This window comes from Phyllostomus discolor, chromosome 12 (assembly GCF_004126475.2).
Source record: "Phyllostomus discolor isolate MPI-MPIP mPhyDis1 chromosome 12, mPhyDis1.pri.v3, whole genome shotgun sequence".
Classification (NCBI taxonomy): domain Eukaryota; kingdom Metazoa; phylum Chordata; class Mammalia; order Chiroptera; family Phyllostomidae; genus Phyllostomus; species Phyllostomus discolor.
In genome coordinates, this window is record NC_040914.2 from 5,568,011 (window position 1) to 5,592,982 (window position 24,972).

Genomic DNA, 24,972 nt, shown 5'->3' on the forward strand with positions numbered 1-24,972 from the left:
TTTCTGTGATTCTGTTCCTGTTCTAGTGGTTTGCTTAGTTTGTTTTTGGTTTTGGTTTTTTAGGTTCAGTTGTTGATAGTTGTGAGTTATCACTTTACTGTTTATAGTTTTTGATCTTCTAGTTCTTAGATAAGTCCCTTTAACATTTCATAAAATAAGGGCTTGGTGATAATGAACTCCTTTAACTTGACCTTATCTGGGAAGCACTTTATCTGCCCTTCCATTCTAAATGATAGCTTTGCTGGATAGAGTAATATTGGATGTAGGTCTTTGCCTTTCATGACTTCAAATATTTCTTTCCAGCCCCTTCTTGCCTGTCAGGTCTCTTTTTGAGAAATCAGCTAATAGTCTTATGGGCACTCCTTTGTAGGTAACTGTCTCCCTATCTCTATATGATGTCCCTTGGTGTGTTCCTCCTTGGGTCCAACTTCTTTGAGAGTCTCTGAGCTTCCTGGACTTCCTGGAAGTCTTATTTCCTTTGCCAGATTGGAGAAGTTCTCCTTCATTATGTTTTCAAATAAGTTTTCAATTTCTTGCTCTTCCTGTTCTCCTTCTGGCACCCCTATGATTCAGATGTTGGAATGTTTAAAGATGTCCTGGAGGTTCCTAAGCCTCTCCTCATGTTTTTGAATTCTTGTTTCTTCATTCTTTTCTGGTTGGATGTTTCTTTCTTCCTTCTGGTCCATACCTTTGATTTGAGTCCCAGTTTCCTTCCCATCACTGTTGGTTCCCTGTACATTTTCCTTTATTTCACTTAGCATAGCCTTCATTTTTTTTTTCATCTAATTTGCTACCAAATTCAACCAATTCTGTGAGCATCTTGATTACCAGTGTTTTGAGCTGTGTATCTGATAGGTTGGCTATCTCTTCATCACTTAGTTGTATTTTTTTCTGGAGATTTTTGATCTGTTCTTTCATTTGGGCCGTATTTTTTTGTCTCAGCATACCTGCTACATAGTAAGAGGTGGAGCCTTAGGTATTCACCAGGGCAGAGCAACCCACAGTGCTACATTGTGGCACTGTATTTGGGAAAGGGGTCTGAGTGGGAACAGTACCACTTGCTCAGCCCTCACCTGGGTTTCAATCACTTCCTCCACTACCCAAAAGCAAGTTGGGCCCTTCTGGTGCTGATTCTTGGGTGAGTGGGTTTGTGTTTCTTCTAGGCTCAGATACCATCTCCATTGCTGGCAGACTCCCTGGGACACAAAGGTTGAATTGCTTGTCGACCCCCTGCAGTCATGTAGGTCATACATTGCAGTTCCTGGAATAACAACTTTCCACATGCATTACCACACTTTACTGTGTATAATGCACACCCACGTTTTTGTACACATTATTCACAGGATTATTGTGCCCATGGTATGTGATCATTATGCTCATGTATAATGCACATCCTTATTTTTCCCTGAAAATTTTGGGCAAAAAAGTATGCATTATACACAACAAAATACAGTAATCACTTAAACCTGTCAACTATGACTAAAGCTAAAATCTTTAACCCATGGTGTCTTGAGTTCCCCCATCACTGAGAGTATAAAACATATCATAGTAACATGCAGCCACAGTCAAGGCCCTCTCATTATTCTTAGATCCAATGGAGTAGAGTCCCTGATGCAGTCCTTCTTAATGAGATGCCAGAGATCCATCTGTCTTGTTTCCTTGGGGAGCTTAAGAGTGGTCCCGGTTATGCTCTGATTTCTAAGAAAGTAATGAAAGTCATCAGGGGAGAAAACAGATTCTTAATCTGAGATCTGCTGAGCTCTTGCTGCCTTTCTAGAGTTTTGTCCTTATGGATTGAGTTTGAAGATACATGCATCATTCATGTACTTACATGACATACTTGTGTTTGAGCTGCGTTTTATTTAGAATGCAGTAGTGAAGATGTAGGAGCCAGCTGCTATACCTCCCAGCTGTGTGAGACTCGGCCACATGGCCTTTTGTCTCATCTGTAATGTGGGCATGCTAGAAGTCCCTACTCACAGGGTTATAATAACACACGTTAATGCCAGGTGTGTCACCCTGTGTCTCTCATATTGGGAGAAGTCATAGTGTATTTCTGTCATCACCATATTATCTCTCCCCTTGTTACCAGACTAAAGGGATCAATTTGCCTGCAAGCACAAAGCCCAATAAGACATGAATAAGAGCTTGCAGCAAAGAAAGTAAGGGTTTATTTTTAGGAAGTGGCCCATGCCCAGAATCATAGGTGAGTTAATGCTCAAAAACCTGGCTTCCCAGTGGCTTCCAGGGGATCGGTTATATGGGGGTGGACACCATTAGTCATGGTGACTGAGGGAGTTTGGGTCATTGTCTCCACTGATGGGTCAGTGCTAGGGATGGGGCTAGTTGATCAGTGCTTCTGCTCCTGATGTCAGCCTTGGTGTCTCTTCGCCTGGGCCTGCAGTTAAAACACATCGGAGACCTAGTTTGATTAAAACTGTGTGTGTGGTCAATAGACCCAAGGCTATGTCTGTAGGATTATTTGATGCTGATCAGAACCTCACTGTCCTGACTAATAATTAAGGGAGTAGAAGTGCAAGGGGGAGGGAGGGAGGTGAGTCAGGGTGCTCCTAGGCTGGGCAAGGCCAGTCTGAATCCAAAGGGAAGGAAGAGGAAAAGGTCAGATTGAAGAAGTGAAGTTTCTGCACAGTTACACCCTCTCCCCTGCACATGTGGCAAGAACATGTCATAGACCCCAGTCCATTGGAGACTTGATGCTGTTTAAAGTCTAAGGAGAACAAGAGATCATCAGAGGCTTAAAAATCTAGTGGGCCAACTCCTAGGATGCAAGCAGACCCCTGGGAGCACAGCAAAGGAAGGGCATACGTGATTCTGATGGGGATGTGGAAGGAAAGACATCATGGGCCAGCAGCACGGGGGTGAGGGTGTGGACAAGGCTCCATGGAGCAGCAGTCCCATGAAGCACCTCCTACAGTAGTTCATCAGCGCCCTTCAGACCAATAGTTGTCATCGTACGTGATCCTGTCAGCAGCATTCAACCCTGCAGGTCGCCTGGTCCCCAACAGACCACACTTGCCAGTCAGGCCTACACCACAGCCGCTTGCTGGCCTGTCTGCCTGGGCTTGCTCTGCCTAGTGTGCTCAGTCCCTGTCGAATTTGAAGGCACTCTGGCTTGGTGTCAGGCCCTCCTCTCTTTGCTCTCTTCTCCCCTCTGCCCTTAGCCCTGGCTGCATGTTAGAATCAGCTGCAGAGCTTTTAAGAGACACTTGGGTCTGAGCCCCATCCAAGACTAGCTGATTCAGGCTCTCTGGAGGTGGAGTATGAACACCTGTATTTTTACAAAGGTCCCTTGTGCCTCTAATGGACAGTTAGGGGAGATAACCACTGCCTTGGATAACTCCATGGGGCCTTGTGCACTGGCCACTCCCAGCTTTCCTGCCCCTGCTTATCAGCCCCACTCATCAACGCACCTCACCTGGTGCATGGCAGCTGTCCTGTCTTCCTGCTGATCCCAGGTCAGACAGCACCCCACAGGCCTTCCCAACCTCCCATCTATAGATGAATAAACCCAATGACTTTGTTTTCTGTCCTTGCTTACTGACTTCTGTCTTCCTTCTACTGCAGCTAAGTTCCTGAGAGCAGGGGTGTGGTCTGTCCTGCTCCGAGCTGTGTCTTCAGCACCTACAACTGTGGCATGTACATAGGTGCTTAAGAAATTTACTGAATGAATGGGTGGATTTTCAGTGTTCAGTGTTTATGGCATAAATGAGTTACACATGTCTGGTAAATGTTGACTAAATGACTAGGTTTTTAGTGCTTTCTTGACTGAATGAGTTGTTTGAACTGAGTGATTTGTAAGAATGTGGTAGGTGTTTGTTGTATGAATAAGTTGTAAGCACTACTTTTATAGGATGAAGAAATGACTTGTATGTGCCCAAATATTGAATTGCCAGGTGCATGCCCAGAGGAGTTATCATTCCCCTTGGGCCTCTGAGAGGGGAATGTGCCCTCAGACACAGCCCTGAGCTATCCAGACATCTCAGGTCCCGAGGAGCCTCCATCACTGACTGGATCGCATTTCCATGAAGGAGAAACTCCTGTAGCAGATCAGGGCAGACCTGGACACAGAAGACTGCCTGGGAGGGAGGCTCTAGATAACCGCCCCCTTCCCAGTCCAGAGGCCTGTGAAGAGGCCGTACCTGCCCTCTCCCTCTCCCTCTTCCCATGCATTTCTTGCAGATTCTTCCCAAAGGCAGATACACTTGAGTACCAACCAAGCCTGTCCTCAGGTCACAGGCCCCTACTGAGCCAGTGCTTCCTGGTCCATACATTCATTTACTCACCAGATATTTATTAATAGCTTTCTACTCATCATATCTGTGCTGGGGATGTAGGCAGTGATTAAGACTCTCACATATAGTTCAACCTTACATGTGACAAACAATTAATTACGTGGTAAGTTTCACACATATATTGATACAGGTACCCCAAAGAGAAAAGCAGAGTGCTCTGAGAGGCTTGAATCCCAGCTGCTACACCTCTCAGCTCTGTGAGACTGGACCCCATGACCTTTGAGCGCTCAGGGTGGAGACTGAGCAAGGTTGGTGAAAGGGAAAGTCATGTGGAGAAAGTGGCGTTTGTCCTGAGTTGAGAAAGAGTTACCTAGTTGAGGGAGAGGGCAGTAGGAATGGCATGTGCAGTGGCCTGGAGGCAACAGAGACAATGGGCATAAGATAATCTGACAGAAGGACATTGTAGCCTAGGCTCCAGGAGCAAGAGGAAGAGGAGAGGGGAGCCTTGAGGGCTGAGATGAGGATTTTGATATTTATCTTAAGATTGCTCTGCCTGCTGTGTGGAAAAGGGCCCTTAGGAGAGCAGATGCAAAAGCAGAGCCACCAGGGAGGCTGTGGTGTCGTTAGCCAGTGAGAAGTCAGGGTAGCTCAGACCAGGATGGGTGCTGGGAGAGTCAGCAAGACGTGGGGTGGTAAATTGGACAGATGGAGTGAGAGAGGAAGTATGAAAGAGGACATTGACATTTCCACTTTGAACCTTTGGATGGAAAGAAGTACCTTTCACTGAGATGTAGAAGAAGCAGATGTAGAGGAATATTTGCATTCCTGTTCTAACAAATATTCTGATGTACCACCCTGTGGACATCATTCTTGGGTGCATGACTTGTTTTGGACAATGAAATGTGAGCAAAAGTGACATGCCATTCCTGAGTAGGAGCTTTAAAGGGACATTACGTGGTTCAGCCATGTCTCTTAACCTCTGAGATTGGGTCTCAGGTAAGGGTGGAACTCTCAACTGGAAGTGAAGCTGGCATGAGCAGGGAGGGCTCTTGCTCAACCAGTGATGAACATGCAGTAGGACCAAGAAACACACCTTTGTTGTGTAAGTCCCTGAGCACTTGGGATTCTTGTTACTACAGCATAGCTCAGTCCATCCTGACTATCCTGAAAGGGAACGAGTTTTGTGGATGGGGAGCAATCAAGGGTTCAGTCGGAATGTTGAGTTTGCAGTGCATGTGAGATGCGTACATGGTGATATCAAGTAAGTAGATGGAGACCTGACTTTGAACTCAGCAGAGTGGTTGGATCTGGAGGTATTTTACTGTGTGTCACCAGTGAGAAAAATGAGAATCAGAAAGGTCCAGGACTTTGCCCATGACCATCATCAGGAGGGCTGGTACTTGAACTCTGGACTGCCTGACTTCGGGAATGGAAGTACTTGGGTTTGTCCCAATTCTGCCACTTCACAACCATGTGGCCTTGAGCACATTGTTTCACCTGTTCATTCCTCAGTTTCCTCATTTGTAAAATGAAGATGGTGATGATATCTACCTCGTGGAGTTGTAAGAATTAAGAGAAAAAACAAATATAAAGCACTTAGAAAAAGACCTGGGCCATCTAGAAGGATCATCACCATGACAGATGTTGTTTTATGGGGTTTTTGTTACGGACTAAAATGTCCAATGGTGGAAAGTAGAATAGGGCTGGCTTTAGGTCCAGTTTGATGCAGAGACAAATGCTGACTAATATCCCTAGATTAACTCGTGGCCCCTTTCACAGACGGTTCTCCCCTTGTGGTCACAAGATGGCTGCAGTGATTCCAATCCTCACATTCTGTCAGAATCAGGGTAAGAGGAAAAAGCACAGTCCTCAGCCCCAGCATTCCTGGCAAAGATGTCACTGGGTCTCACTGGTTCTGATCAGGTGACGGGGTTTGTTCCTGAACTCCAGAGGGAGCTCCTCTTATAGCCTATTGGATAGGAGTCAGAGAGGGCAGGCTCGCAGAGGGAGATCTGGGCTGTTGTTGGGAAAGGGAGTCGTGGAGGCCGGGGAAACAAACCACTAATGGCTAGCATTGGAGGGCTGGTGGTTCGACTTCTGCTGTGCCCTGTGAGGTTCTGGCAGGCATGGCCCCGCTGCAGGGCCCTTCAGAGCCAGACACTGAGGCCATGGTCCTTGTCTCTTTTCTGCTGTTTCAGCCTCCAGGCTTTGGGGGTCTGATGAGGGAGCATCCCGTCATCTCAGAGTTCCCCAGCTTCTTCAGAAGCAACAGTCTGGGAGGATTTACAGAGATGCTGACCGACCCTTACCTTTCCGGGAGGCCATTGTGGCCTCTCCAGGGGAAAGTCCCCACTGGCGCAAAGGCAGTCAGTGTGATCACAGATTCTGGCTTTCCCAGCTTCCCTGGCAACTCGAGTGACTGTAAGTGACCAATTCGGGCCAATAAGACAAAAAAGAAAATTGGCTGAGGTAGGGGGAATGTTCCGGCAAAGATTCTCCTTCTTGTTTGGATCAGATAGGCAAGAACACTCTTCCATTATCCCTTTCTTTCCCCCTTGCCCTTGGCTCAGTTAGAATCATGGCTGCGGCTATCAGACCACAGCCAGTGATGCGAGCCAGCAGTACTCTGAGGGGCAGTGGCGGGGAGAGCGCGTGCCTGACGTCATCCATGAACCAGGTACGGAGCTGTCGTGTCTGGCCTCCCTGTTACGAGAGAGAATGAAATGTTTTCATCTTCTGAACCACCATTGGCTGGTATTCTCGTACCTGCAACCAAATGCATCCCACCCGACTCTTTCCCACTGCCACAGGCCTCTCATTGTGCTGCCGTCTTGTCCTCATTTTTTTCCCAGCTGCTGTTTCAAGCTTCCTCCATTGCACACAGCACAGTGTATTAGTCAAGGTCCTCAGATGGCGACAGCAGAAGCCACATTTGACTATGTTGGACTTAGAGAATTAACAGGAGGCCGGAGGAGCAGTCTCAGAAAACAGGCAGGAGCCAAGAAATACTAGAGAGAGGGACCCAGGGGCCCCCAGCAAAAGTCATGCCACAGGAAAAGCCAGGTCCACCTACCCCTGGCTATGCTGTCACTGGGGGGAGGGGTAGAGCTTCTGGCAAAGACACGTGAAGGAGTGGTAATAGCATCACCAACTGTGAGGTAGGCGATATTATCTGCATTTAGAGATTAAAACTGAGTCACGGTTTCAGCAACCAGGCCACAGTACACCAGCATCATGACCAAGGCTGTCTGGCTCACCATAGGGGCTCCTCATCAGGAAGATCAGAGTGCTTTCAGGAAGGGGAAGCTCAACAGCAGACAGCTGGGCAAGTCCAAGTGCGCACCAGTCCCTGAATCCTAGAGCGGCTGTGGGTGTCACTCAGCCTCAGAGCATCAGAGGGAGACTTGGCTGCACCTGCTCATGGAAGGGATTTGTGTGAAGAGAGACCAGGGCCTCAGGAACATCTGTGTGTGTTCACAGAAGGGAGCAAAATGGATTGAGGGTTTCCTACTGAGCTGGAAATAAAATGCTGTCAGCAAAGCCCATCTGTCAGGAGGTGCTTAATGTAAACAACTCAGGGTCACATCTGGGCCACTGGTTCCCCCCCAGCTGGCCCATATGTGGCCTCAAAGGACTAATCCTCTGCACTCTGCCAGGCTGACCCACGGGTGAGGCTTCCCTGCTAAGTGCAAGCAGTGCCAGCGGCTGGCCCAGACGACCCAGGACCCCACCCCCAGCTGAGTGTGGGGCTGACCTCAGGCCCTACTCTCTGGCAGATGTCAAAAGCCCCACAGGTCTAAGACCAGCAGTCCCTGCCCAGACCCGGCCCACATACTTATTTTATTGACCCTCATTGTGGCTTTTGTTGGTAATGTTCTTAAGAAGTATTTAGTTAATGGCTAGAAATGCATGCAAATACATGCAAATTGGCAAAAGGTAGCTAGTGGTATACAGTGAAAAGTAAAGCTCCTTCCCTCCTCTTCATTCACAACCGATCCCTCCTCCAAACGGGTCTCATGGAGGGGAGCCAGGAATAGTAAGAGGAACAACTGAGTGTGTTCATAAGTACTGAGGAGAAAAACGAAGCAGAGGAGGGGGTAGGAGGTGGGTGGTGACACCCAGCCCCCCTGTCAGAAACCATTACTAGCAATTTCTTGAAAATCCTTTTAGAGGATTTTCTACATGTTCATTTGTTATTGTTGCTGATGGGTTGGTTTTTCATATTGGGAGATACTGCGTACAATTTTAGATATCTGGTTTCTCTTGAAAGTTCTGAAGATCTGGCCTCTAATACATCCTACAAGACTCAGTTGCTAGAGCTCAGGAGGCCCACCTGCCTCCTTAGAAGATGCCTCTGCTGTCCAGGTCATGGCAGCTTCACCTGGCCTCACTCCTGTCTCCTAACCCACCTGGCCCCGGGGGGTTTCCGCTTCCTTCCCCTGTCCTGCGCGCCGTCCCCTGCATGCCTCCCTGCAGTGCCTACCCGAGTGCCCCGTGGGAACCAGGAAGCAGGGCATGCTCCCCTCACCTGGCTCTCACTTTCTCAGAGGAAATAGGCTCTCCCCACCATTTTGCTCCATGAATCTGTTCATGCTTTTCCCTTGGTCTCTTTCTGTCAGGTCACTCCATACCTCTGGGCATGGACTAGAAAGTGTGCCGTACACATTTACACACATGCACACCCACTCACAACAGGAGGCCTTTCACCTCCTCACTTGGAGAACGCCAACACTCATTGACCACAATGGCCATGTCTGGCTCCACATTCCAAGGGAAGGAAAAGTCACTGAGCACCTTGAGACAGATGCCCAGCCCAGCCCAGCACTCTGCTGCTCTGAGCAGAACCGTTCTGTTGGCAGGAGGATGGATGTGGCTTCTGAGACAACCAACAGGTTCTGCCACAGGTCATGACTTTCTCCTTCCTCCCCAGCAGAGAGTTTCCTCTCCCAGAAGTTCAAGGTAGAAACCAAGGGAGATGATCCTGCAGAGTACTTCAGGTTGCAATGCAGAAGCAGGCCCTCCCTTCCCCAGAGGTCTGCAAGTCAGGGTGCACTCCCACTTCAAGTTTGAAGCTGTCTGTTCATTCATTCATACAATAAATAGTGAATAGTCCTGGACGCTCTTCCCGGGCCTGGGACACATGAGTGAACCACACAGACACCTGCCTTTCTGGAGCAGACAGTGTAGGGGTGAAGAGAGTCAGTAAATGGACAATGATCAAAATCACATCCGTTGGTGAAAAAGGAAAGCAGAAAGGGTGACAGAAAGGCTTTGAGGAGACCAGGCTTCTCTGTCTACATAGGGTGGTTTGGGAAGCTTCATTAAAGAGCTGACACCACGGGAGAGAACCAGCCTGGTGAAGAACCAAGGACACCCAGATATCCTAGATGAGGTTTGCTATGTGAGAAGGACAGAAAAGAAGGCCATTGTGATAGGATCTGGGTTGGGGGTGGTGAGAGGCATCAGGGAGACTGCAGGGGCCAGATCCTGTGGGGCCTGTGGGCCAGTAGAAGGAGTTTGGATTTTATTCTAGCACAGGAGCCACTGAGGAGATCTTAGAAGTGATGGGAGCTGATTTGCCAGCTTATAGTATCTATTAATTGTGCAGGTTTCCTGAAACATTCCCTTCCCCAGATCCACCAGAGCTCATAGTAACTCATCTGTCATTTTGACTTCCTTCCTGGTGGGGTGGCTGGTCTGGTAGATGCAGAACAAGCTGACAGCAGTCCAGCCTCTGTGTGTGCCCACCAGTAGACAAGACTCACAAGAGGGCAGAGGACGTGTTCAGTGACTCCACGAGGGAAAACTCAGATTCTGAAAGTGGGAAATGCTGCAGAACAAGTGACCCCCACAAATAAATAGCATCAAATACCCTGGCTAGTGTGGCTCAGTAGATTGAGTGCCAGCCTGTGAACTAAAGGGTCGTCAATTCAATTCCCAGTCAGGGCACATGCCTGGGTTGCAGGCCAGGTCCCCAGTGGGGCCTATGTGAGAGGCAACCACACATTGATGTTTCTCTCCCTCTCTTTTTCCCTCCCTTCCTCTGTCTAAAAATAAAGAAAGAAAATCTTTAAAAGATAAAGTAAAATCTTTTTAAAGAATAAATCATATCAAATAAAGGGGAGGTGGCATTATAAAGTACAAGAGACTTAAGAAGTATTTCTGCCAAAGTGGAGTATAAATCTTGTTTGGATCCTGGTTTGAACAAACCAGCCTCAAAAACACCTTTGAGACAGTGAGGGAAATGCAGTGCAGACACAGGTATTACGTGGTGTTAGAGAATACTTGTTAACCTAGACGGATGTGATAAAGGTGTCGTGGTTATATTTTTAAAAGCCTTATCTACTAGAGATATAAGCTAAAGTATTATATGGGTGGAATCATCTGCTTTCTGGGATTTATTCTAAAATATTCTTTCCATCAAAAAAGTATAGAGTGGGTGGAGAGATAAAGCAAATGACAAATACAGTAGTTCCCCCTTATTCGAGGTTTCAGTTACCCATTGTCAGCCAGGGTCCAAAAATATTAAATGGAAAATCCCAGAAGCAAACTCTTCATAAATGTTAAATTGTGTACCACTCTCAGTACATAGCACCGTATCATCTCACATGATCACAAGAAGGGGGAGAGCAGTAAAGTGAGATCTTTTGAGAGAGGGCATAGCTTTTATTACAGCATATTGTTATAACTGTTTTGTTTTTATTATAACTTCATTGTTGCTAATCTCTGTGCGTAATTTATAAGTTAAACCTTGTCATAGGTATATATAGGAAAAAGCATGATATATACAGGGTTGCACTCATGGTCTTGAAGCACAGCTCTCAGCTCAGGGAAGACCACTGTGGTAAACAGCTGTCCAGGCTGGTCGGGTAGCTCTTCAGGCACTTCTCTCTGCTTTGGGGTATCTTCAGAAATTTCCATAATAAAAAGGTTTTTTGAATGAAGGTGTCAAAGAAAAGTCACTCTCTGGGAGCAGTAACCTCACATCTCACCTTTGCCTTTTCTCCCTTTTCAGCATGGCACCCGTGCAGCCTGCCGGCCCTCACCACCGCCTGCTGTTTGCACTGCCCTGCTGAGGCACCCAGGCTGGAGCCCCCGGGACAACACCTGCCTCCCGAGGTTGTCCTGGCCCGGTTTTCCACAGCGATGGTGGAGAATTGGACTCCACAGACTCACAACCTTCCCGTCAGGCTTCAGGAGCCAGCATCCTTCATCCTGGGACTGGCAGCCCTAAACAATGGCTGAGGGCCAGGGGACCCCATAAAGTTACTCCACAGCTTCCAGGGGCCAGTAGCACTCCAGTGCCTGTGGACTATGACCACCTATCGTCCCATTCCCAGTGATAGTGTGGACCTGGCAGCCAGCTGTGGGGCCAGGGGAGCCGATGTCCTCCCTGGGCCACACACGGGGGACTATGCTCCCATGGGATTCTGGGCCCAGAACGGCGGCATGCCCCAGGCTGTTGGTGAGAGCCCAGCCACCGCCACCACCCGCCCCAGCCCCACCACTCCTGCAGTACCCAAGATGGGTGTGCGTGCAAGGGTGGCTGACTGGCCGCCCAAGAGGGAGGCCTTGAGAGAACAGAGCAACCCAAGCCCCTCGCAGGACACAGATGGCACAAAGGCCACAAAGGGGGCCCATTCCATGAGGAACATGCAGAATGGACAGCCCCCTGCCAGCACCCTGGCTTCCTCAGGGTCCAAAGCCTTCCACCGACTCTCCAGGAGAAAGTCCAAAGATGTGGAATTCCAGGACGGGTGGCCCCGGTCCCCTGGCAGGGCCTTCCTTCCCCTGCGGCACCGCAGCAGCAGTGAGATCACCCTCAGCGAGTGCGACGTGGAAGACGTGGGGGAGGCACGGGGGGGCCGGCTCACAGGGGCCCTGCCCCTCTTCCGCGAGTACGGGAGCACATCGTCCATCGATGTGCAGGGTGTGCCTGAGCAGAGCTTCTTTGACATTCTCAATGGGTTCCGCAGCGAGCAGCCAGAAGCCCGAGGCTCCCAGAACCTCACTGAGCTCCTCCAGGCAGATCCCAGCCTACACCTTACAGGGGGTGGCACCGGAGCCAAAGGGGACCCCCGCAGCGGGCAGCCCACCAGGGACCACCTTCTCCCACTGCAGCCCGGGAAGGAGAAGGAGAGGCCCCGCAAGAAGCCCGTGCGGGGCCTGGGCAGTGGGGATACAGTGGACTCATCCATCTTTCGGAAGCTGAGGAGCAATAAGCCAGAAGGCGACGTGGGCCGGTCCCCAGGGGAGACAGAGGAGGGGCGGAGCCCTCAGGAGGCCAGCAGGCCATGGGTCTGCCAGAAGAGCTTTGCCCATTTTGATGTGCAGAGCATGCTGTTTGACCTCCACGAGGCAGCCGCCAACAGGGTGTCCACGACCCAGAGGCGGAACACCACAACAGGGGCCTCAGCCGCCTCGGCCATGGCGTCGTCCCTCACGGCGTCTCGAGCTAATGGCCTTGGGGGCCTGGACACAGCCTTCACCAGCACAGAGGACTTGAACTGCAAGGAGAACCTGGAGCAGGACCTGGGTGACGACAACAGCAACGACTTACTGCTCAGCTGCCCGCACTTCCGCAACGAGATCGGGGGTGAATATGAGCGCAACGTGAGCTTCTCCCGGGCCTCTGCTGGTTCCCCAGGCGGGAGCGAGTGCCGCCTGGCTGAGCCCGCCCTCAGCACCTACCGCACCAACGCCAGCATCTCGGTGCTGGAGGTGCCCAAGGAGCAGCAGAGGACTCAGAGTCGCCCTCGGCAGTACAGCATCGAGCACGTGGACCTGGGCGCCCGCTACTACCAGGACTACTTCGTGGGCAAAGGTGACTGGGACAGGCGGGCGGGCCATAGCTGATCTCTGAGGCTCCCTCTGCTCAGTCATTCACTGTGTGGTGGGACCTGCCTCAGAGTGGGGCTGTAAGGATGCAATGAGCCTCAGGGCATGTGGCTGACACTCCCAAACCTTGAGCTGTGCCTGTTCACCTATGTGTTAGGCCACAGGTGACAAACACAAGGCCTGCAGACCGAATCCAGCCTGGTTTCATCCGGCCAGTCACCTTGTTTCTACCCACTGGCAGTGCCAAGCTCCTTGCCCCTAGTTAAGGAGTAGTTACATTTATACAGTCCTGAAATCACGTTCGGCCCTTTGAAGGAAACCTGGAGGCTGACGTGGCCCCCAGTGAAAATGAGTTGGACACCCTGGCATCAGGCACTCTCTAGAACCTGAGGATACAGTGTTGGCTAGTTAAACATAAAAACCTTGTCTTCCCAGCACTTAATGTTTTAGGGGTGTAAGGCAAACAGTAAAATAGATAAATACATAAAATACATAAGTTGTCAGGGTCGTAAGTGCTACAGAGAAAAGTAAAGCATAGAAGAGTGTCAGGGTGGGAGGCCGCAGTTTCAGTAGGACGTGGTCAAGGAGGACCTCCTCGTAGGTGCCATTTGCGTGCTGAGCTGAAGGAGATGGGGAGGGAGCCGTGTGGAGACTGGGGACGGTGTGTTTCCGGCACAGGGAGCAGCAAGCACAGTAGCTCTGGGACACCACAAGAATAGGAAGGAGGCTGTTGTTGCTGGGATGGGAGACTAGGGGAGAAGAGAAGGAGCGAAGGGAAGAGGTGACGGGGGCAGATCATGTGGGGCTTTGTGGTCCGTGGTGAGGGCTCTTACTTTTACCCGGAGTGAGATGGAATGGCAGGAGGGTTCTGAGCAGAAAAGGGGCCCAATCTGACGTGAGCGTTCACAGACTCCAAGGAGGAGATGAGATGATGATGGACGTGTGTAGGATGGAGGTGGGGAAGAAGCCGGCAGGTTCTGGATCCCCTGCAAAGGTGGAGTTGTTGATGTTTGGAAGGCGTTAACGCCAGGGAGAGGCAGGCTTCGTACATCATTAGATTCATTGATGCTAGTGGGGCAAGCCCAGGAGGCGGCATAGCACAGTGCAGAGACCCCAGCCCAGGCGGGACACGTGCAGAAGTGCAGGACACGGGGCCGGAACTGAGCCCAGGGCCGCTCCCACAAGCTCCCGCTCGTCGTCATCATGCAGGGAAGGCGGACAAACCCAGAGTTGCTAGCCTTTCTGATTTTTTTCAACATTCTCCTGAAATTCAGAATTTTAAAAAAGATTTTATTTTATGTATGTATGTATGTATGTATGTATTTTAAAGAGGAGGGAAGGGAGGGAGAAAGAGAGAGAAAAACACTGATGTCAGAGAGAAACCAGTTACCTCTCACTTGCCCTCTGACTGGGGACCAAACCCAAAACCCAGGCATGTGCCCTGACTGGGAATCAAATCATGATTTTTCCCTTTGTGGGATGACGCCCAACCCATGGAGCCACACCGGTCAGGGCTAGAATTCAGATTTTTTAAAAATGTGGATTCTTATAATTTTTGAATCCCAGCAGTTGTATCAGTTCGGAATTGCTTACAACTACCAGTAACAGGCTTGTACAACATAGTTTATTTCTCTCATGAAGTTCAGAGGGCAGCAGCCCAGGGCTGGTATTGTTACTCCTCAGCATCAGTGGAACGCCAGCCCTAGTGCATGGCCTCCAGCCCTCAGGTGGTCTCCCGGTCCAGGATGGTTGCTGGACCTCCAGCCATTTCATCTGTGTTTCCAGGCAGAGAAAAAGAGGACAGTGTAAAGGCAAAAAGATAGACCTCCTGTCAAGTCAGTCTTCGTTAAACGGTTTTCTCAGAAGCCCCGTCCAACTGTTTGTGCTTATTGGCCACTTCTGTCTGCAAGGCAAGCTGCAAAAATAGAGGGTTTTTAGCTGTGCACAACCCCTGTCTTTCCTTCCCCCAAGATTAGAGGGTTTTCTTAAAAAGGAAGAAGGGAAAAATGGATAGGCAACTAATATTCCACAGCAAGTAGTTTAAAAGATTTTTAAAGCAGTGTCCTAGTCAGGTGTAACGTGTATCAACTAGGTAGTCCCCCAGGGCTCCGAGTTAGTCTCCGGGGCTCCAGCTCCGCAGTCAGGCAGCCCCGGGTTTGCAGTGTTCGTTCCGTAGCTTACTAGCCATGCGACACATTTCGCCCTGGACTCTGTCTCCTGAACGTGATTGTAGTATTATCACATGCCCAGGAACAAAACAACACAGAAGTTGAAAATAAAGGGATGAAAGAAGTTTCTGGCAGTTGCTAACCAAGAGAAAGCAGGCGAGGCAGCATCTATACCACACAAAATGGATTTCAAGGCTAAAAGCACCTCTTGGAGGAACTGAAAGGCCACCTCGTGCTGGTATTCATTCAGCAAGAAATTTTTAATAGTTGTGAACCTCTGTACTTGGCAACCTGGTTTAGGGGTGTGTGGGTTAAAACTGATCCAGTTATAGAGAGAAGTGAAGAAATCCACAGTCAGTGGGAGAAGCTGACAGGGCCTCTTGTTGAAATTGATGGATCTAGTAGCCAAAAAATGAGGTGAAAAGTGGATTTTAATAACCCATCAGGCCCCAGCCTGTGGCACAGTTGGTTGGAGCATCATCCTGCAAACAAAAAGGTCGCAGGTTTGATTGTTGGTCAAGGCACATGTCTAGGTTGCAGGTCTTGCATGAGATAAGCGAATGGTGTTTCTCTCTCACATCGATCTTTCTCTCCCTTTCTGTCCCTTTCTTCCCCTCTCTCTAAAAAATTAAAAATAAATAATTTAAAAAACCATCAGAACTGGGTTTTGAGATTAATATGTATTAATTTTTGTATACATATTACATGTATTATATATACAGTTATACATAATAATTTGGTGCCTATCCAACAGAGAACTCATTCTTTTCTTTTTTGTATTCTCACCCTAGGACATGTTTATTGATTTTAGAGACAGGGGAAGGGAAGAAGAGGGGGGGAAGGGAAACATTTGATGGGTTGGCTTTTGTACATGTCCTGACAGGGGAGCAAACCTGCCACCTAGGCATGTGCCCTGCTCAGGAATCAGACCCACAGACTTCTGGTTTACGGGATGGCACTCCAACCAAATGAGCCACACTGGCCAGGGCAAGAATACATTCTTTTCAACTCACACACAGAAATACTATGTGAAAGGACTGTGGTGAAGATCAGGTAAGATTGTACATTAAAACATGGTTCTTCATCAGGCTGGTAGTAAGTACTGCCATGGAACTTTCTTTTTTTAGATTTTATTTATTTATTCTTTGAGAGGGGAGGGGAGGGAGAAAAAGGAGAGAAACATTGGTGTGTACAATTGGTTGCGTCTTGCACACCCCCAACTGGGGACCTGGCCACCAACCCAGGCATGTGCCCTGACTGGAAATCAAACTGGTGACCCTTTGGTTCACAGGCCACTGAGCCACACCAACCAGGGTGATGGAACTGTTGCAAAAAGCAGTTGTCTTTAAAAAATTATTTCTGTGTAGCCCTGGAACCTCATTAATTAATCATTTGATCATTGTTTATTGAATGCCCACTGTACGCCAGGACTGGGAAGTACTGAGTATGCATTGGTGGAATTAAAAAAAAACAAACACATGCCCTGGCTGGCATAGCTCAGTGGATTGAGCACGGGCTGTGAACCAGGCATCACAGGTTCGATTCCCAGTCAGGGCACATGCCTAGGTTGCAGGCCACAGCCCCCAGCAACCACACATTGATGTGTGTGTGTGTGTGTGTGTGTGTGTGTGTGTGTGTCTCCTTCCCTTTCCTCTCTAAAAATAAATAAAATCTTTAAAAAAACAAAAAAACACAGCAACCGCTTCAGGAATGAACTGATATCTGTGGAATATAGTATTCTGTTCTCTGACCAGTTGGGGAAATAACCCAGTGCATGTGCTATCTGATGCAGGTCATTAATTAACACACATTATTTGGGCCTTAGATAAGCCTTTGATTCACCAAGAATATCTCATGAGAATAGACACTGTTGGCTCAACATCAGAGCACTAGGGTGGGAAGGAGTTTCTGGCAGTGGGTGGGTGCTGACATCGTGGACCTAGGTCAAGTCAGACTGCTGGGGGGTGTCCACCACAAGCAGGAGATACTTGGGTTACATATCAGGAAGAGCAGTTTTCCTGGAAGGACTATAAAGCAGCTGCATGTTTTAGAGAAAGGTAGGATCAGCTGTCGTTTCTGGGAGAGAGCAGGAGACTTCCTCCTAGGACTCATTAAGGGCTCTGTCAACACAAGGAAGAAAAAAGAGTAATGGTCTGTAGAAATGTGACCGGACAAAGGCGATACTTAGGGACTTCAATCATGGTCCCTTTTCTGTGGCAAACATCATGCCCTGGGGATGGCAATGAGTGTGTAGTACTTTCTAACTTGTTTAATCCTCACATCCATATTGAGAAGTGGGCCCCTCCTTACTGACCCCATTTTACTGGTGAGAAGCCTATCGAATGCTGTGGGCCACACATCGAACATTGCCAGAGTTGGGACTTCAGCTGGCCAAGAGAGTCTTTAGCTGGAATCTTTACATCTAGAATCTTAGCCACTTCGTGAGAGCTAATTTGCAGCTAAGCTGATGAACATTTGCAAATACAGGGTAGTCACGATGAGTCTGCGTTTCTTACATGTCGTGTACCACGTTGAGCGTTTTATATTTGTAGCTCCATTTCACTCTCCCATCAGCTGTATGAATTGTGGGTAACGGCAGGGCCCCCATTTCTCAGACGAGAGCATTGAGGCTCAGAAAAGTTGTGTGATTTAGCAGGTGTGGTGTAATAAGTTCTCTCCACTGAATGTGGCCATGACTGGGCCTGAGAGCCTGCGCTGACCAGCGGTCCCCTCAGCAAGCCTGCCTCGAGACATCACCAGAGAGCCGACTCTGAACTCACCTACTCTTCCCTCACAGAGCATGCCAGTTACTTTGGTGTGGATGAGAAGCTGGGGCCAGTGGCCGTGAGCATCAAGCGGGAAAAGCTGGAGGACCACAAGGACCATGGGCCTCAATACCAGTACAGGATCATCTTCCGGACCCATGAGGTAGGTCTCATCACTGCGTTACTGTTACATAAATAATAGCTGCTGACACCTATGCATTCTTCATGACAGGTTCTGTGGGCAGGAACTTCACCTGCTTCATCTCATGTAATCCTTCCAAAAGCCTTACGGGCACAAATCCTCTCAGTCTCGCCATTTTTTAAAAAGACTTTATTTATTTATTTTTAGACAAAGGGGGAGGGAGGAAAAGAGAGAGCTAGAAGGATCAATGTGTGGGTGCCTCTTGCACACCCCCTACTGGGAACCTGAACTGCAACCCAGGCGTGTGGCCTAATTGGGAATCGAACCAGCACCCCTTTGGTTCGCAGACCTGCACTCAATCTGCTGCGCCACAGCAGCCAGGGCAGTCTCACCATTTTACAGAAGAGAAAAGTAAGACTCAGAAATTAAACATGTCTAAGATCAGTGAATGAGTGGTGAGGCCAGGACTGGAATCTGCTGCATCTCACTGCAGAGCCCAGGATTCTTCTATTTGCAGAAAGAGATGGACTCTGGTTAACATAAGAAATAAAGGGAGAGACACGGAGGATTCTTTCAGGACCATGAGGTGTCCTGCAGAGTGGGCAGGGCAGGAGTTGGGAAATCACAGCCCAGGACTGCTGCTGACTCCCATGGCTCAAAACACTCCAGTGCATCTCTTCATCCTGAATAGAGCAGCCCATTGTCCTGGCTTGTCAGAGATCTAAGCCCTGGGTTCCATGTCTGCTGTGGCCAGAGAACAAGGCCTGTTGGGAGCACCCTGCTTGGTTAGGTTCTTAAGTTATGAGTAACAGAAACCTACTAACTTTTTAAGCCTAACTTCACTTTACTTACTAACTTCACTTACTTTTTAAGTAAGAGAGTTCATTGGTTCATGTATCTGCAAGTCTAGGGGTAGGGCTAGCTTCTGGCATGGCCTGTCCCAGGCACTCCACTGTTGTCAGTGGGGGACTCTGCCTCCTCATCTCTCCGTTCAGCTCAGCTGCTTTTTACATTGTGAATGTCGTTCTCTTGTGCCACCAACAAACTCCATGTCATGGGAAAATGGAGACTGGCCACTCAAGTCTTCTACATCTCTGTACCTGTTTCCACAGGGAAGGCACCCTTACCTGCCGAATCTCTGGGAAGGCCTCTGATTGGCTCTGCTTGGATCACAAGTCCATGCCCTGGGCCAGCCATTGTCATCAGGGATGATAGAGGAAATGGGCCAGATCTAAGATGCAGTTCCACCCAGAGTCCAGGGGACAGGGCACTGTGATTGACATTTCCATCAGCGCCCCCTGGAGGACTCAGTGAGGTGGTTCCTCTGCAAAAAGGGGAGCCAGGCCGGCAGAAATGATGCAGCTTTCCAAAAGACCTTTTCAGAAAAGGGGCATTTATCAGCTAGGAAGGTTCCCAAAAATGGGTCTCTCTCAGCCCTACATTGCCCCTTGGGCCTGCCTTTGCCCAGACACAGTGTGTGGGGCCAGACAAGCCTGGACCCCATCCACACTGGCAGATGCTGCACCAAGGACCCAGCCCCTCACCAAGACCTTCCCACTGAGGGGCATTGTTATGACACAGAAGCTTTGTGGCAGCCGAGGGGAGGCTGGATGAGCACCGGGCAGAATGGGAGCTGGCAGCTCACATTGTATGACACACAGGGAACAGCTGGGTGAAATGACAATGACAACCAAATATTAATAATACTACAATTGCTATCCTATCAGACACCTGCTTAACACTGTGTGTTGGGCATTTTCTGTGCCCTTCTATGTATGTTCACTCAGTTAAACGTCATGGCAATTCTCTGGGAGGGCACTGTTGTTATCCATGTACAGATAAGGAAACAGGCGTAGAGAGGTTCAGGGACTTGCCCAAAGCACCTTCCAGTAAGTGGCAGGGTGAGGTGCAGGCCTGTACTCCAGCCACAGCTCGGCTGCCTCTGGGATTTCAGTACCAGCCCAGCCTGTATACCAGACCCATTCGTGAATTGCGAACTCTACTTACTGCCAGTATTTTTATGTTGTTACTGTTGTTAATGAAAATAGAATATGAAGAATGAATTTTTAAAATATCAGACTTCATTGCACATTCTAAGAATCCTAAGACCTTGGTGCGGAGATGCTGGCTCAGGATATAATATTTTTGCTATGGTTCCTTTTCAGTAAGTTTGAAACTGGCTTATTGCCACTGCGACTTGTGCCTGCTTTTGTCCACTTCCCACCCCCTACACCCACAGAACTAGCCTCCAGTCTGCCCCAGGGAGGGGCGCCGAGGCTCAGGGCCGCAGGTCAGGGCTTTATCCACCCGATAGAGATTCACTCCACACCACCCTCTCCCAGCCCTGTGCTGGGTGCTGAGGGACAGACAGTGCTGAGTGAGGCAGCAGAAATGCGTGTGGGCTGCGTGCCTGTGGGGGAGGCAGACAAGAGATACCTTGGGAAATTAGTGTGGCACATGAGACAGGTGGAAGGTAAAGCAAGGAAGAGAGATAAGAAGTATGAGGGAGGCTTGGTATGGGTGCTGGTTGGGCCATTCAGCAGTTGTGAAACCTGGAGTATGTAGCTTCTCTGACAGCCTTTTCCTCTCTTGGGAATTCCAGTTTCACGGGACTGGTGTGGGCCCAGTGAGATCGTGGGCCTGCACTTGGGGAGAGCCAGTGAAGTTAGCAATAGGGAGCAATCTCAGCCTGCTGCCCCCTTGTCACACATTCCAGTCAGCCGTGTGAATTTCGGCCCACTGTGAGGTTCACCACCACAAGCAGCCCTTTCTCCGTCCTCACACATGCAGGCCACACACAGTCCGTCCTGGGCCCAGGTCCTTGGTGCTGGGCACTTAGGCCTAAGGACCTCATTATCTGCATTTGGAGGGAGAGGCAGTGACCAGCAAGGATTGCCTGGCCCCTTCCCAAGGCCTTGTCTGTCGTGGAAGCAGAGCAGATGACTGCATAGCCCCAAAGCAACAACAACAACAGTGATGATGATGACAACAACAACAACAACAACAACAGTGATGATGATGACAACAACAACAACAGTAGCTGACCCCTTTAGCCCGTGTTCCCACCAGGCACTGTCCTAAGTGTTTTATATGCACTAACCCTCCAGGCCCTCTCAACCGTCCCCAGATGTGGGTCCCAGTATGATCTTCATTTTACAGATGAGGCCACTAAAGCCCAGGGAGAGAATCACTTGCCAGGGTCCCCCTGTGGCAGAGCTGGACATGGCCCCGGACAGCCTGGGTCCTGAGCCCATCCTCTTAACTACTCACCACATTGACTGTCAGGGCAAGTTTGAATTCTGACTCAGAACAGACAGTCCTGGGTTTGGTCTGGCTCTGCCACTCAGTAGCCGTGTGACCTTGAGCAGAGGGCTTTACTTTGAGGCACCTCTGAGCGGTGGGTGTTAAGGTAACACTGCTGTTGAGGTCAGAGGGCCACACTGGGGAGCAAGGGCTGAGTTCATGGACAGAGTTCTGGTCTCCTCTTCACAAACACATATCAGGCTCTTGTAAAGCAAGGCATGGGGGCCAGAGCGAGGGGCCCAGCCAGCTGGTCTGCCCCATATGGCCACCACCGGTCGGTCGCCAAGCAGGCAGGCGAGCGGGCCTGCATCTCCTGGCAGATGGGATGTGACTGTTGGCAGCACTGAGCTTCCCCGCCAGGGCAGGGACAGACTTGGAGCTGACCATTGGCAGCACATACCTAAACGTCAGCCCCTGGGTCCTCACCCCCAAGCCTGGACAGGACAAACCCAGGCCAGGGCTGCCCTGTCCTCAGCCCCTTCGCTGGCTCTGTCAGTCCCATGACACAGGGGGCCCCAATCAGTCAGGGACTGCCTGGCCCCCCAGGACAACTGGATTCCATTGAGTCCCCCACACATGAGTTTTTGACAGATCTTAGTTTTGTTAGGGTTAAAGGTTTGGATTTTTGTGGGGTTTTTTATTTGTTTAAAAGCAACAGTCACTCACTGTTAAGAATTTGAACAGCACCTAAGTGCGCAAAGTAGAAAAGGAAGAACCTCATTTAGTGTGGTAGTGTACTGGGTGGGCCCCCTTTACGTTCAGTCGCTACCTCGGACTGTGTGTGTGCGGATCTCCAAAGTATAGTTTTTAAGTCTTAACTACATATGTAGTTTTGTACAAAGAACATTTGACATGTGTACATGTATGTAATGGTGGCTAACATGCATTGCATGCCCACTGTCTGTCAGGAACAGTGCTCAGCACTGCACGTGGGTTGTTATCTTGCTGAGCCCTGGTGGCCCTTGCAGGCAGCACTGGCTTCCCTGTTTTACAGGTGAGGAGACAGGCCCCAGCACCCACAGCTGGGGAGGACATAGAGCCAGGATTCAGACCCAGGTAGACTGACTCCCAAGTGACCTGCCAGGAAAAGTTTGGGGTTTTTTTTGTTGTTGTTGCTGTTTTAATCGTCACCTGAAAGACATGTTTATTGATTTGAGAGAGAGAGAAAGAGAAGCACTGGTTGGCTGCCTCCCATATGTGCCCCAGCCAGGGATCAAACCCACTACCTAAGTATGTGCCCTGTCCAGGAATCGAATCAACAACCTTTTGGTGCACAAGACGGTGCTCCAGCCACCTGAGCCACCTGGCCAAGGCCCAGGGAAAGTTCTTAAAGGCAGGGATGACGGTGGAGATGCATCTGTGTAAAAAGGAACCTCCTTGCTTACCCGGCCCTGAGGCCCTCTCATGGCTCACCTGACTGGTTACCCTCAGTGAAACGCAGGCACAGCCGAGAACATAGATTGTATTCTGAGACATGGGAAGTCGTTAGCAGGGTCCATGCAGAGCAGAGACATGATCTGACTCAGCGCTGCTGCAGGAAGGAAGGACTGGGCGGGCAGCTGCAGGGTGGAAGGAGGGCAGCCTGGAGGAGACTGCTGTCACAGTCCAGGTAGGACACGACAGTGGACAGGACCAGCTGGAGAGTAGCAGTGGCCACTCATTGCACCCTGGCAGTGCCCTGTTTATTGTCCCAAGCAGAGAAGGGAAGCTCAGGGACATTTTCAAGTAATGACTTTTAGTCAAGTCATCAGAGCCAAAATGTGACTGTAGGCCACCCATGTGGTTGAATTATTTCTGGCCCACCCTGTCCCTTGGCCCCAGCAGAGAGCACTGTGGTGCAGTGTCGGCAGGCAACAAACACATTGATCCTGTTGGTGCATTGATTGAAACTCCCAGTCCCAGGGCTGCCCAGATTGGCAGGGCAGAGCACAAGACATCATTGCCTTTCATGATCTATTTTAAGACTACCCTGCTTATGATAAGAGAGCTTCGTTTGTTTATTAGCTACTGAAACCAGAACTGGGAACTCCCAAACGTGAGGTCATTCCATTCCTCCACACACGCCTGCAGCCCAGGTCCTATTTCACAAGGGTGGGTGTATGTTTAGGGCGATGTCATGGCACATTATTTTTGCCACCTCCTGTGTCTGTTGACTTAAGGTGAGCATGTCTTTCCAGTTAGCACTGATCCTCCTTAGTCTTTAAACCATTGCCCCAAGTGTACGTATTTTGGGTGCTTGTAACAATTCCTCGCAGGAGGACTTTTTCCATGTACTGCTGCACCATCTTGGTGTGGTTCTGGAGCTGCTGTGCCTAGCCCCAGGCATGGCATCTCCTGCTGGCCAGCATTACGTTGTGGATAGAAGCCTGAGCTAGTGTTAGTGAGGGTGCAAAGCCACAGGAGCTCTCAGACAGGTTGTGCAGGTAGAAATTAGTACAACCACTGAAAACTGTTTGCAGTACCGTGTAATTGAATACTAACATGGCTGGTAGTGCAGCAATTTCTCTCCAAGGTATAAACCCAAAAGAAAATGCGTTCATATGCATTGAGAGATGCTTCTGTGGATGTTCCTAACAGCACCATTCACAATTGTCAAACACTGGAGGCAGTGTCTGTGCTCAGCAACAAGTAGAGTGAATTATATCCATTGTGGTAAAAATGTCAGCCTCTTGCAGCAACATGGTTGAATTTCTTATCTATAGCATTCCAAAACAGAAGCCAGATACAAAAGAATCCATACTCTCAGAAGCTCAAAACCAGGCAGTGGTGAGTTTCGGCATAAGGATAAGTCAATATAAGGTTGCCTTGAGTGGGGAGGGACGGGGCCCAGAAAGGCTTCTAGGAGCTGGGAATGTCGTGGTTTTTATCTGGGTGGTGATTACCTAGGTGTTCACTCTGTGATAATTTCTTCAGCTCTGTGTATATGTGTTGCAGATTATACTTCACAGTCAAAAAAATTTCAAAAGGAAAAAGTCGTGCGTGAGTTTTGGAGAAGTCAGGCCTGGGTTGAAATCCTGGTTCAGCCACTTAGCTGTGGTGACCTCAGATAAGATGCCTAAAACCTCTGGGAGTTCCCACTTTTCTTATCTGTAAAATGAAGATAATAAAATCTTAAACAGACCTATACGTGTAACTAAATAACTACTGCCATACCTGGAATACAGTGCAGTGAACTAAACCTTCATAAATGTGACTTATTATTAAGTGTATCAGTTAGAAATTACTGTCTACAAAGTAATGGAAAACCTGACTAGCCATTGCTAAAACAAATAGGGGGTTAATTATCCAACAAGAATTCTGGAGGAAATTGGCTGCAGGGATTGACTCGTCTGTGGTGTTTTTGTTGTTATCATCTCTTTCCTGGTGATCACAAGATTGCTGCCATAGTTCTAAGCATCTTCTCATAGCAATGTCCTTAGCAAAAAGAAACAGGCAGATGTGAGGGGCTTGCCTCTTAACCAGAGGTGACTCTGCCCCCAGACTCCTCCCCTTGCTGAGCACCC

General features: G+C 49.3%; 1 protein-coding gene across 8 annotated transcripts in view; it reads left to right on the forward strand.

Moving 5' to 3' along the window:
• Positions 1-24,972, forward strand: part of SIPA1L3 (signal induced proliferation associated 1 like 3) — a 244,966-nt gene that overhangs the window by 134,926 nt on the left and 85,068 nt on the right. For all 8 annotated transcript variants that reach the window (XM_036012983.1, XM_028529115.2, XM_036012982.1 and 5 more), the window contains 2 exons: positions 11,269-13,077; positions 18,057-18,187. In XM_036012983.1, the coding sequence (XP_035868876.1) occupies positions 11,568-13,077; positions 18,057-18,187 (1,641 nt within the window). In that variant the 5' untranslated portion in view covers positions 11,269-11,567. The remainder of the gene's footprint in view (positions 1-11,268; positions 13,078-18,056; positions 18,188-24,972) is intronic.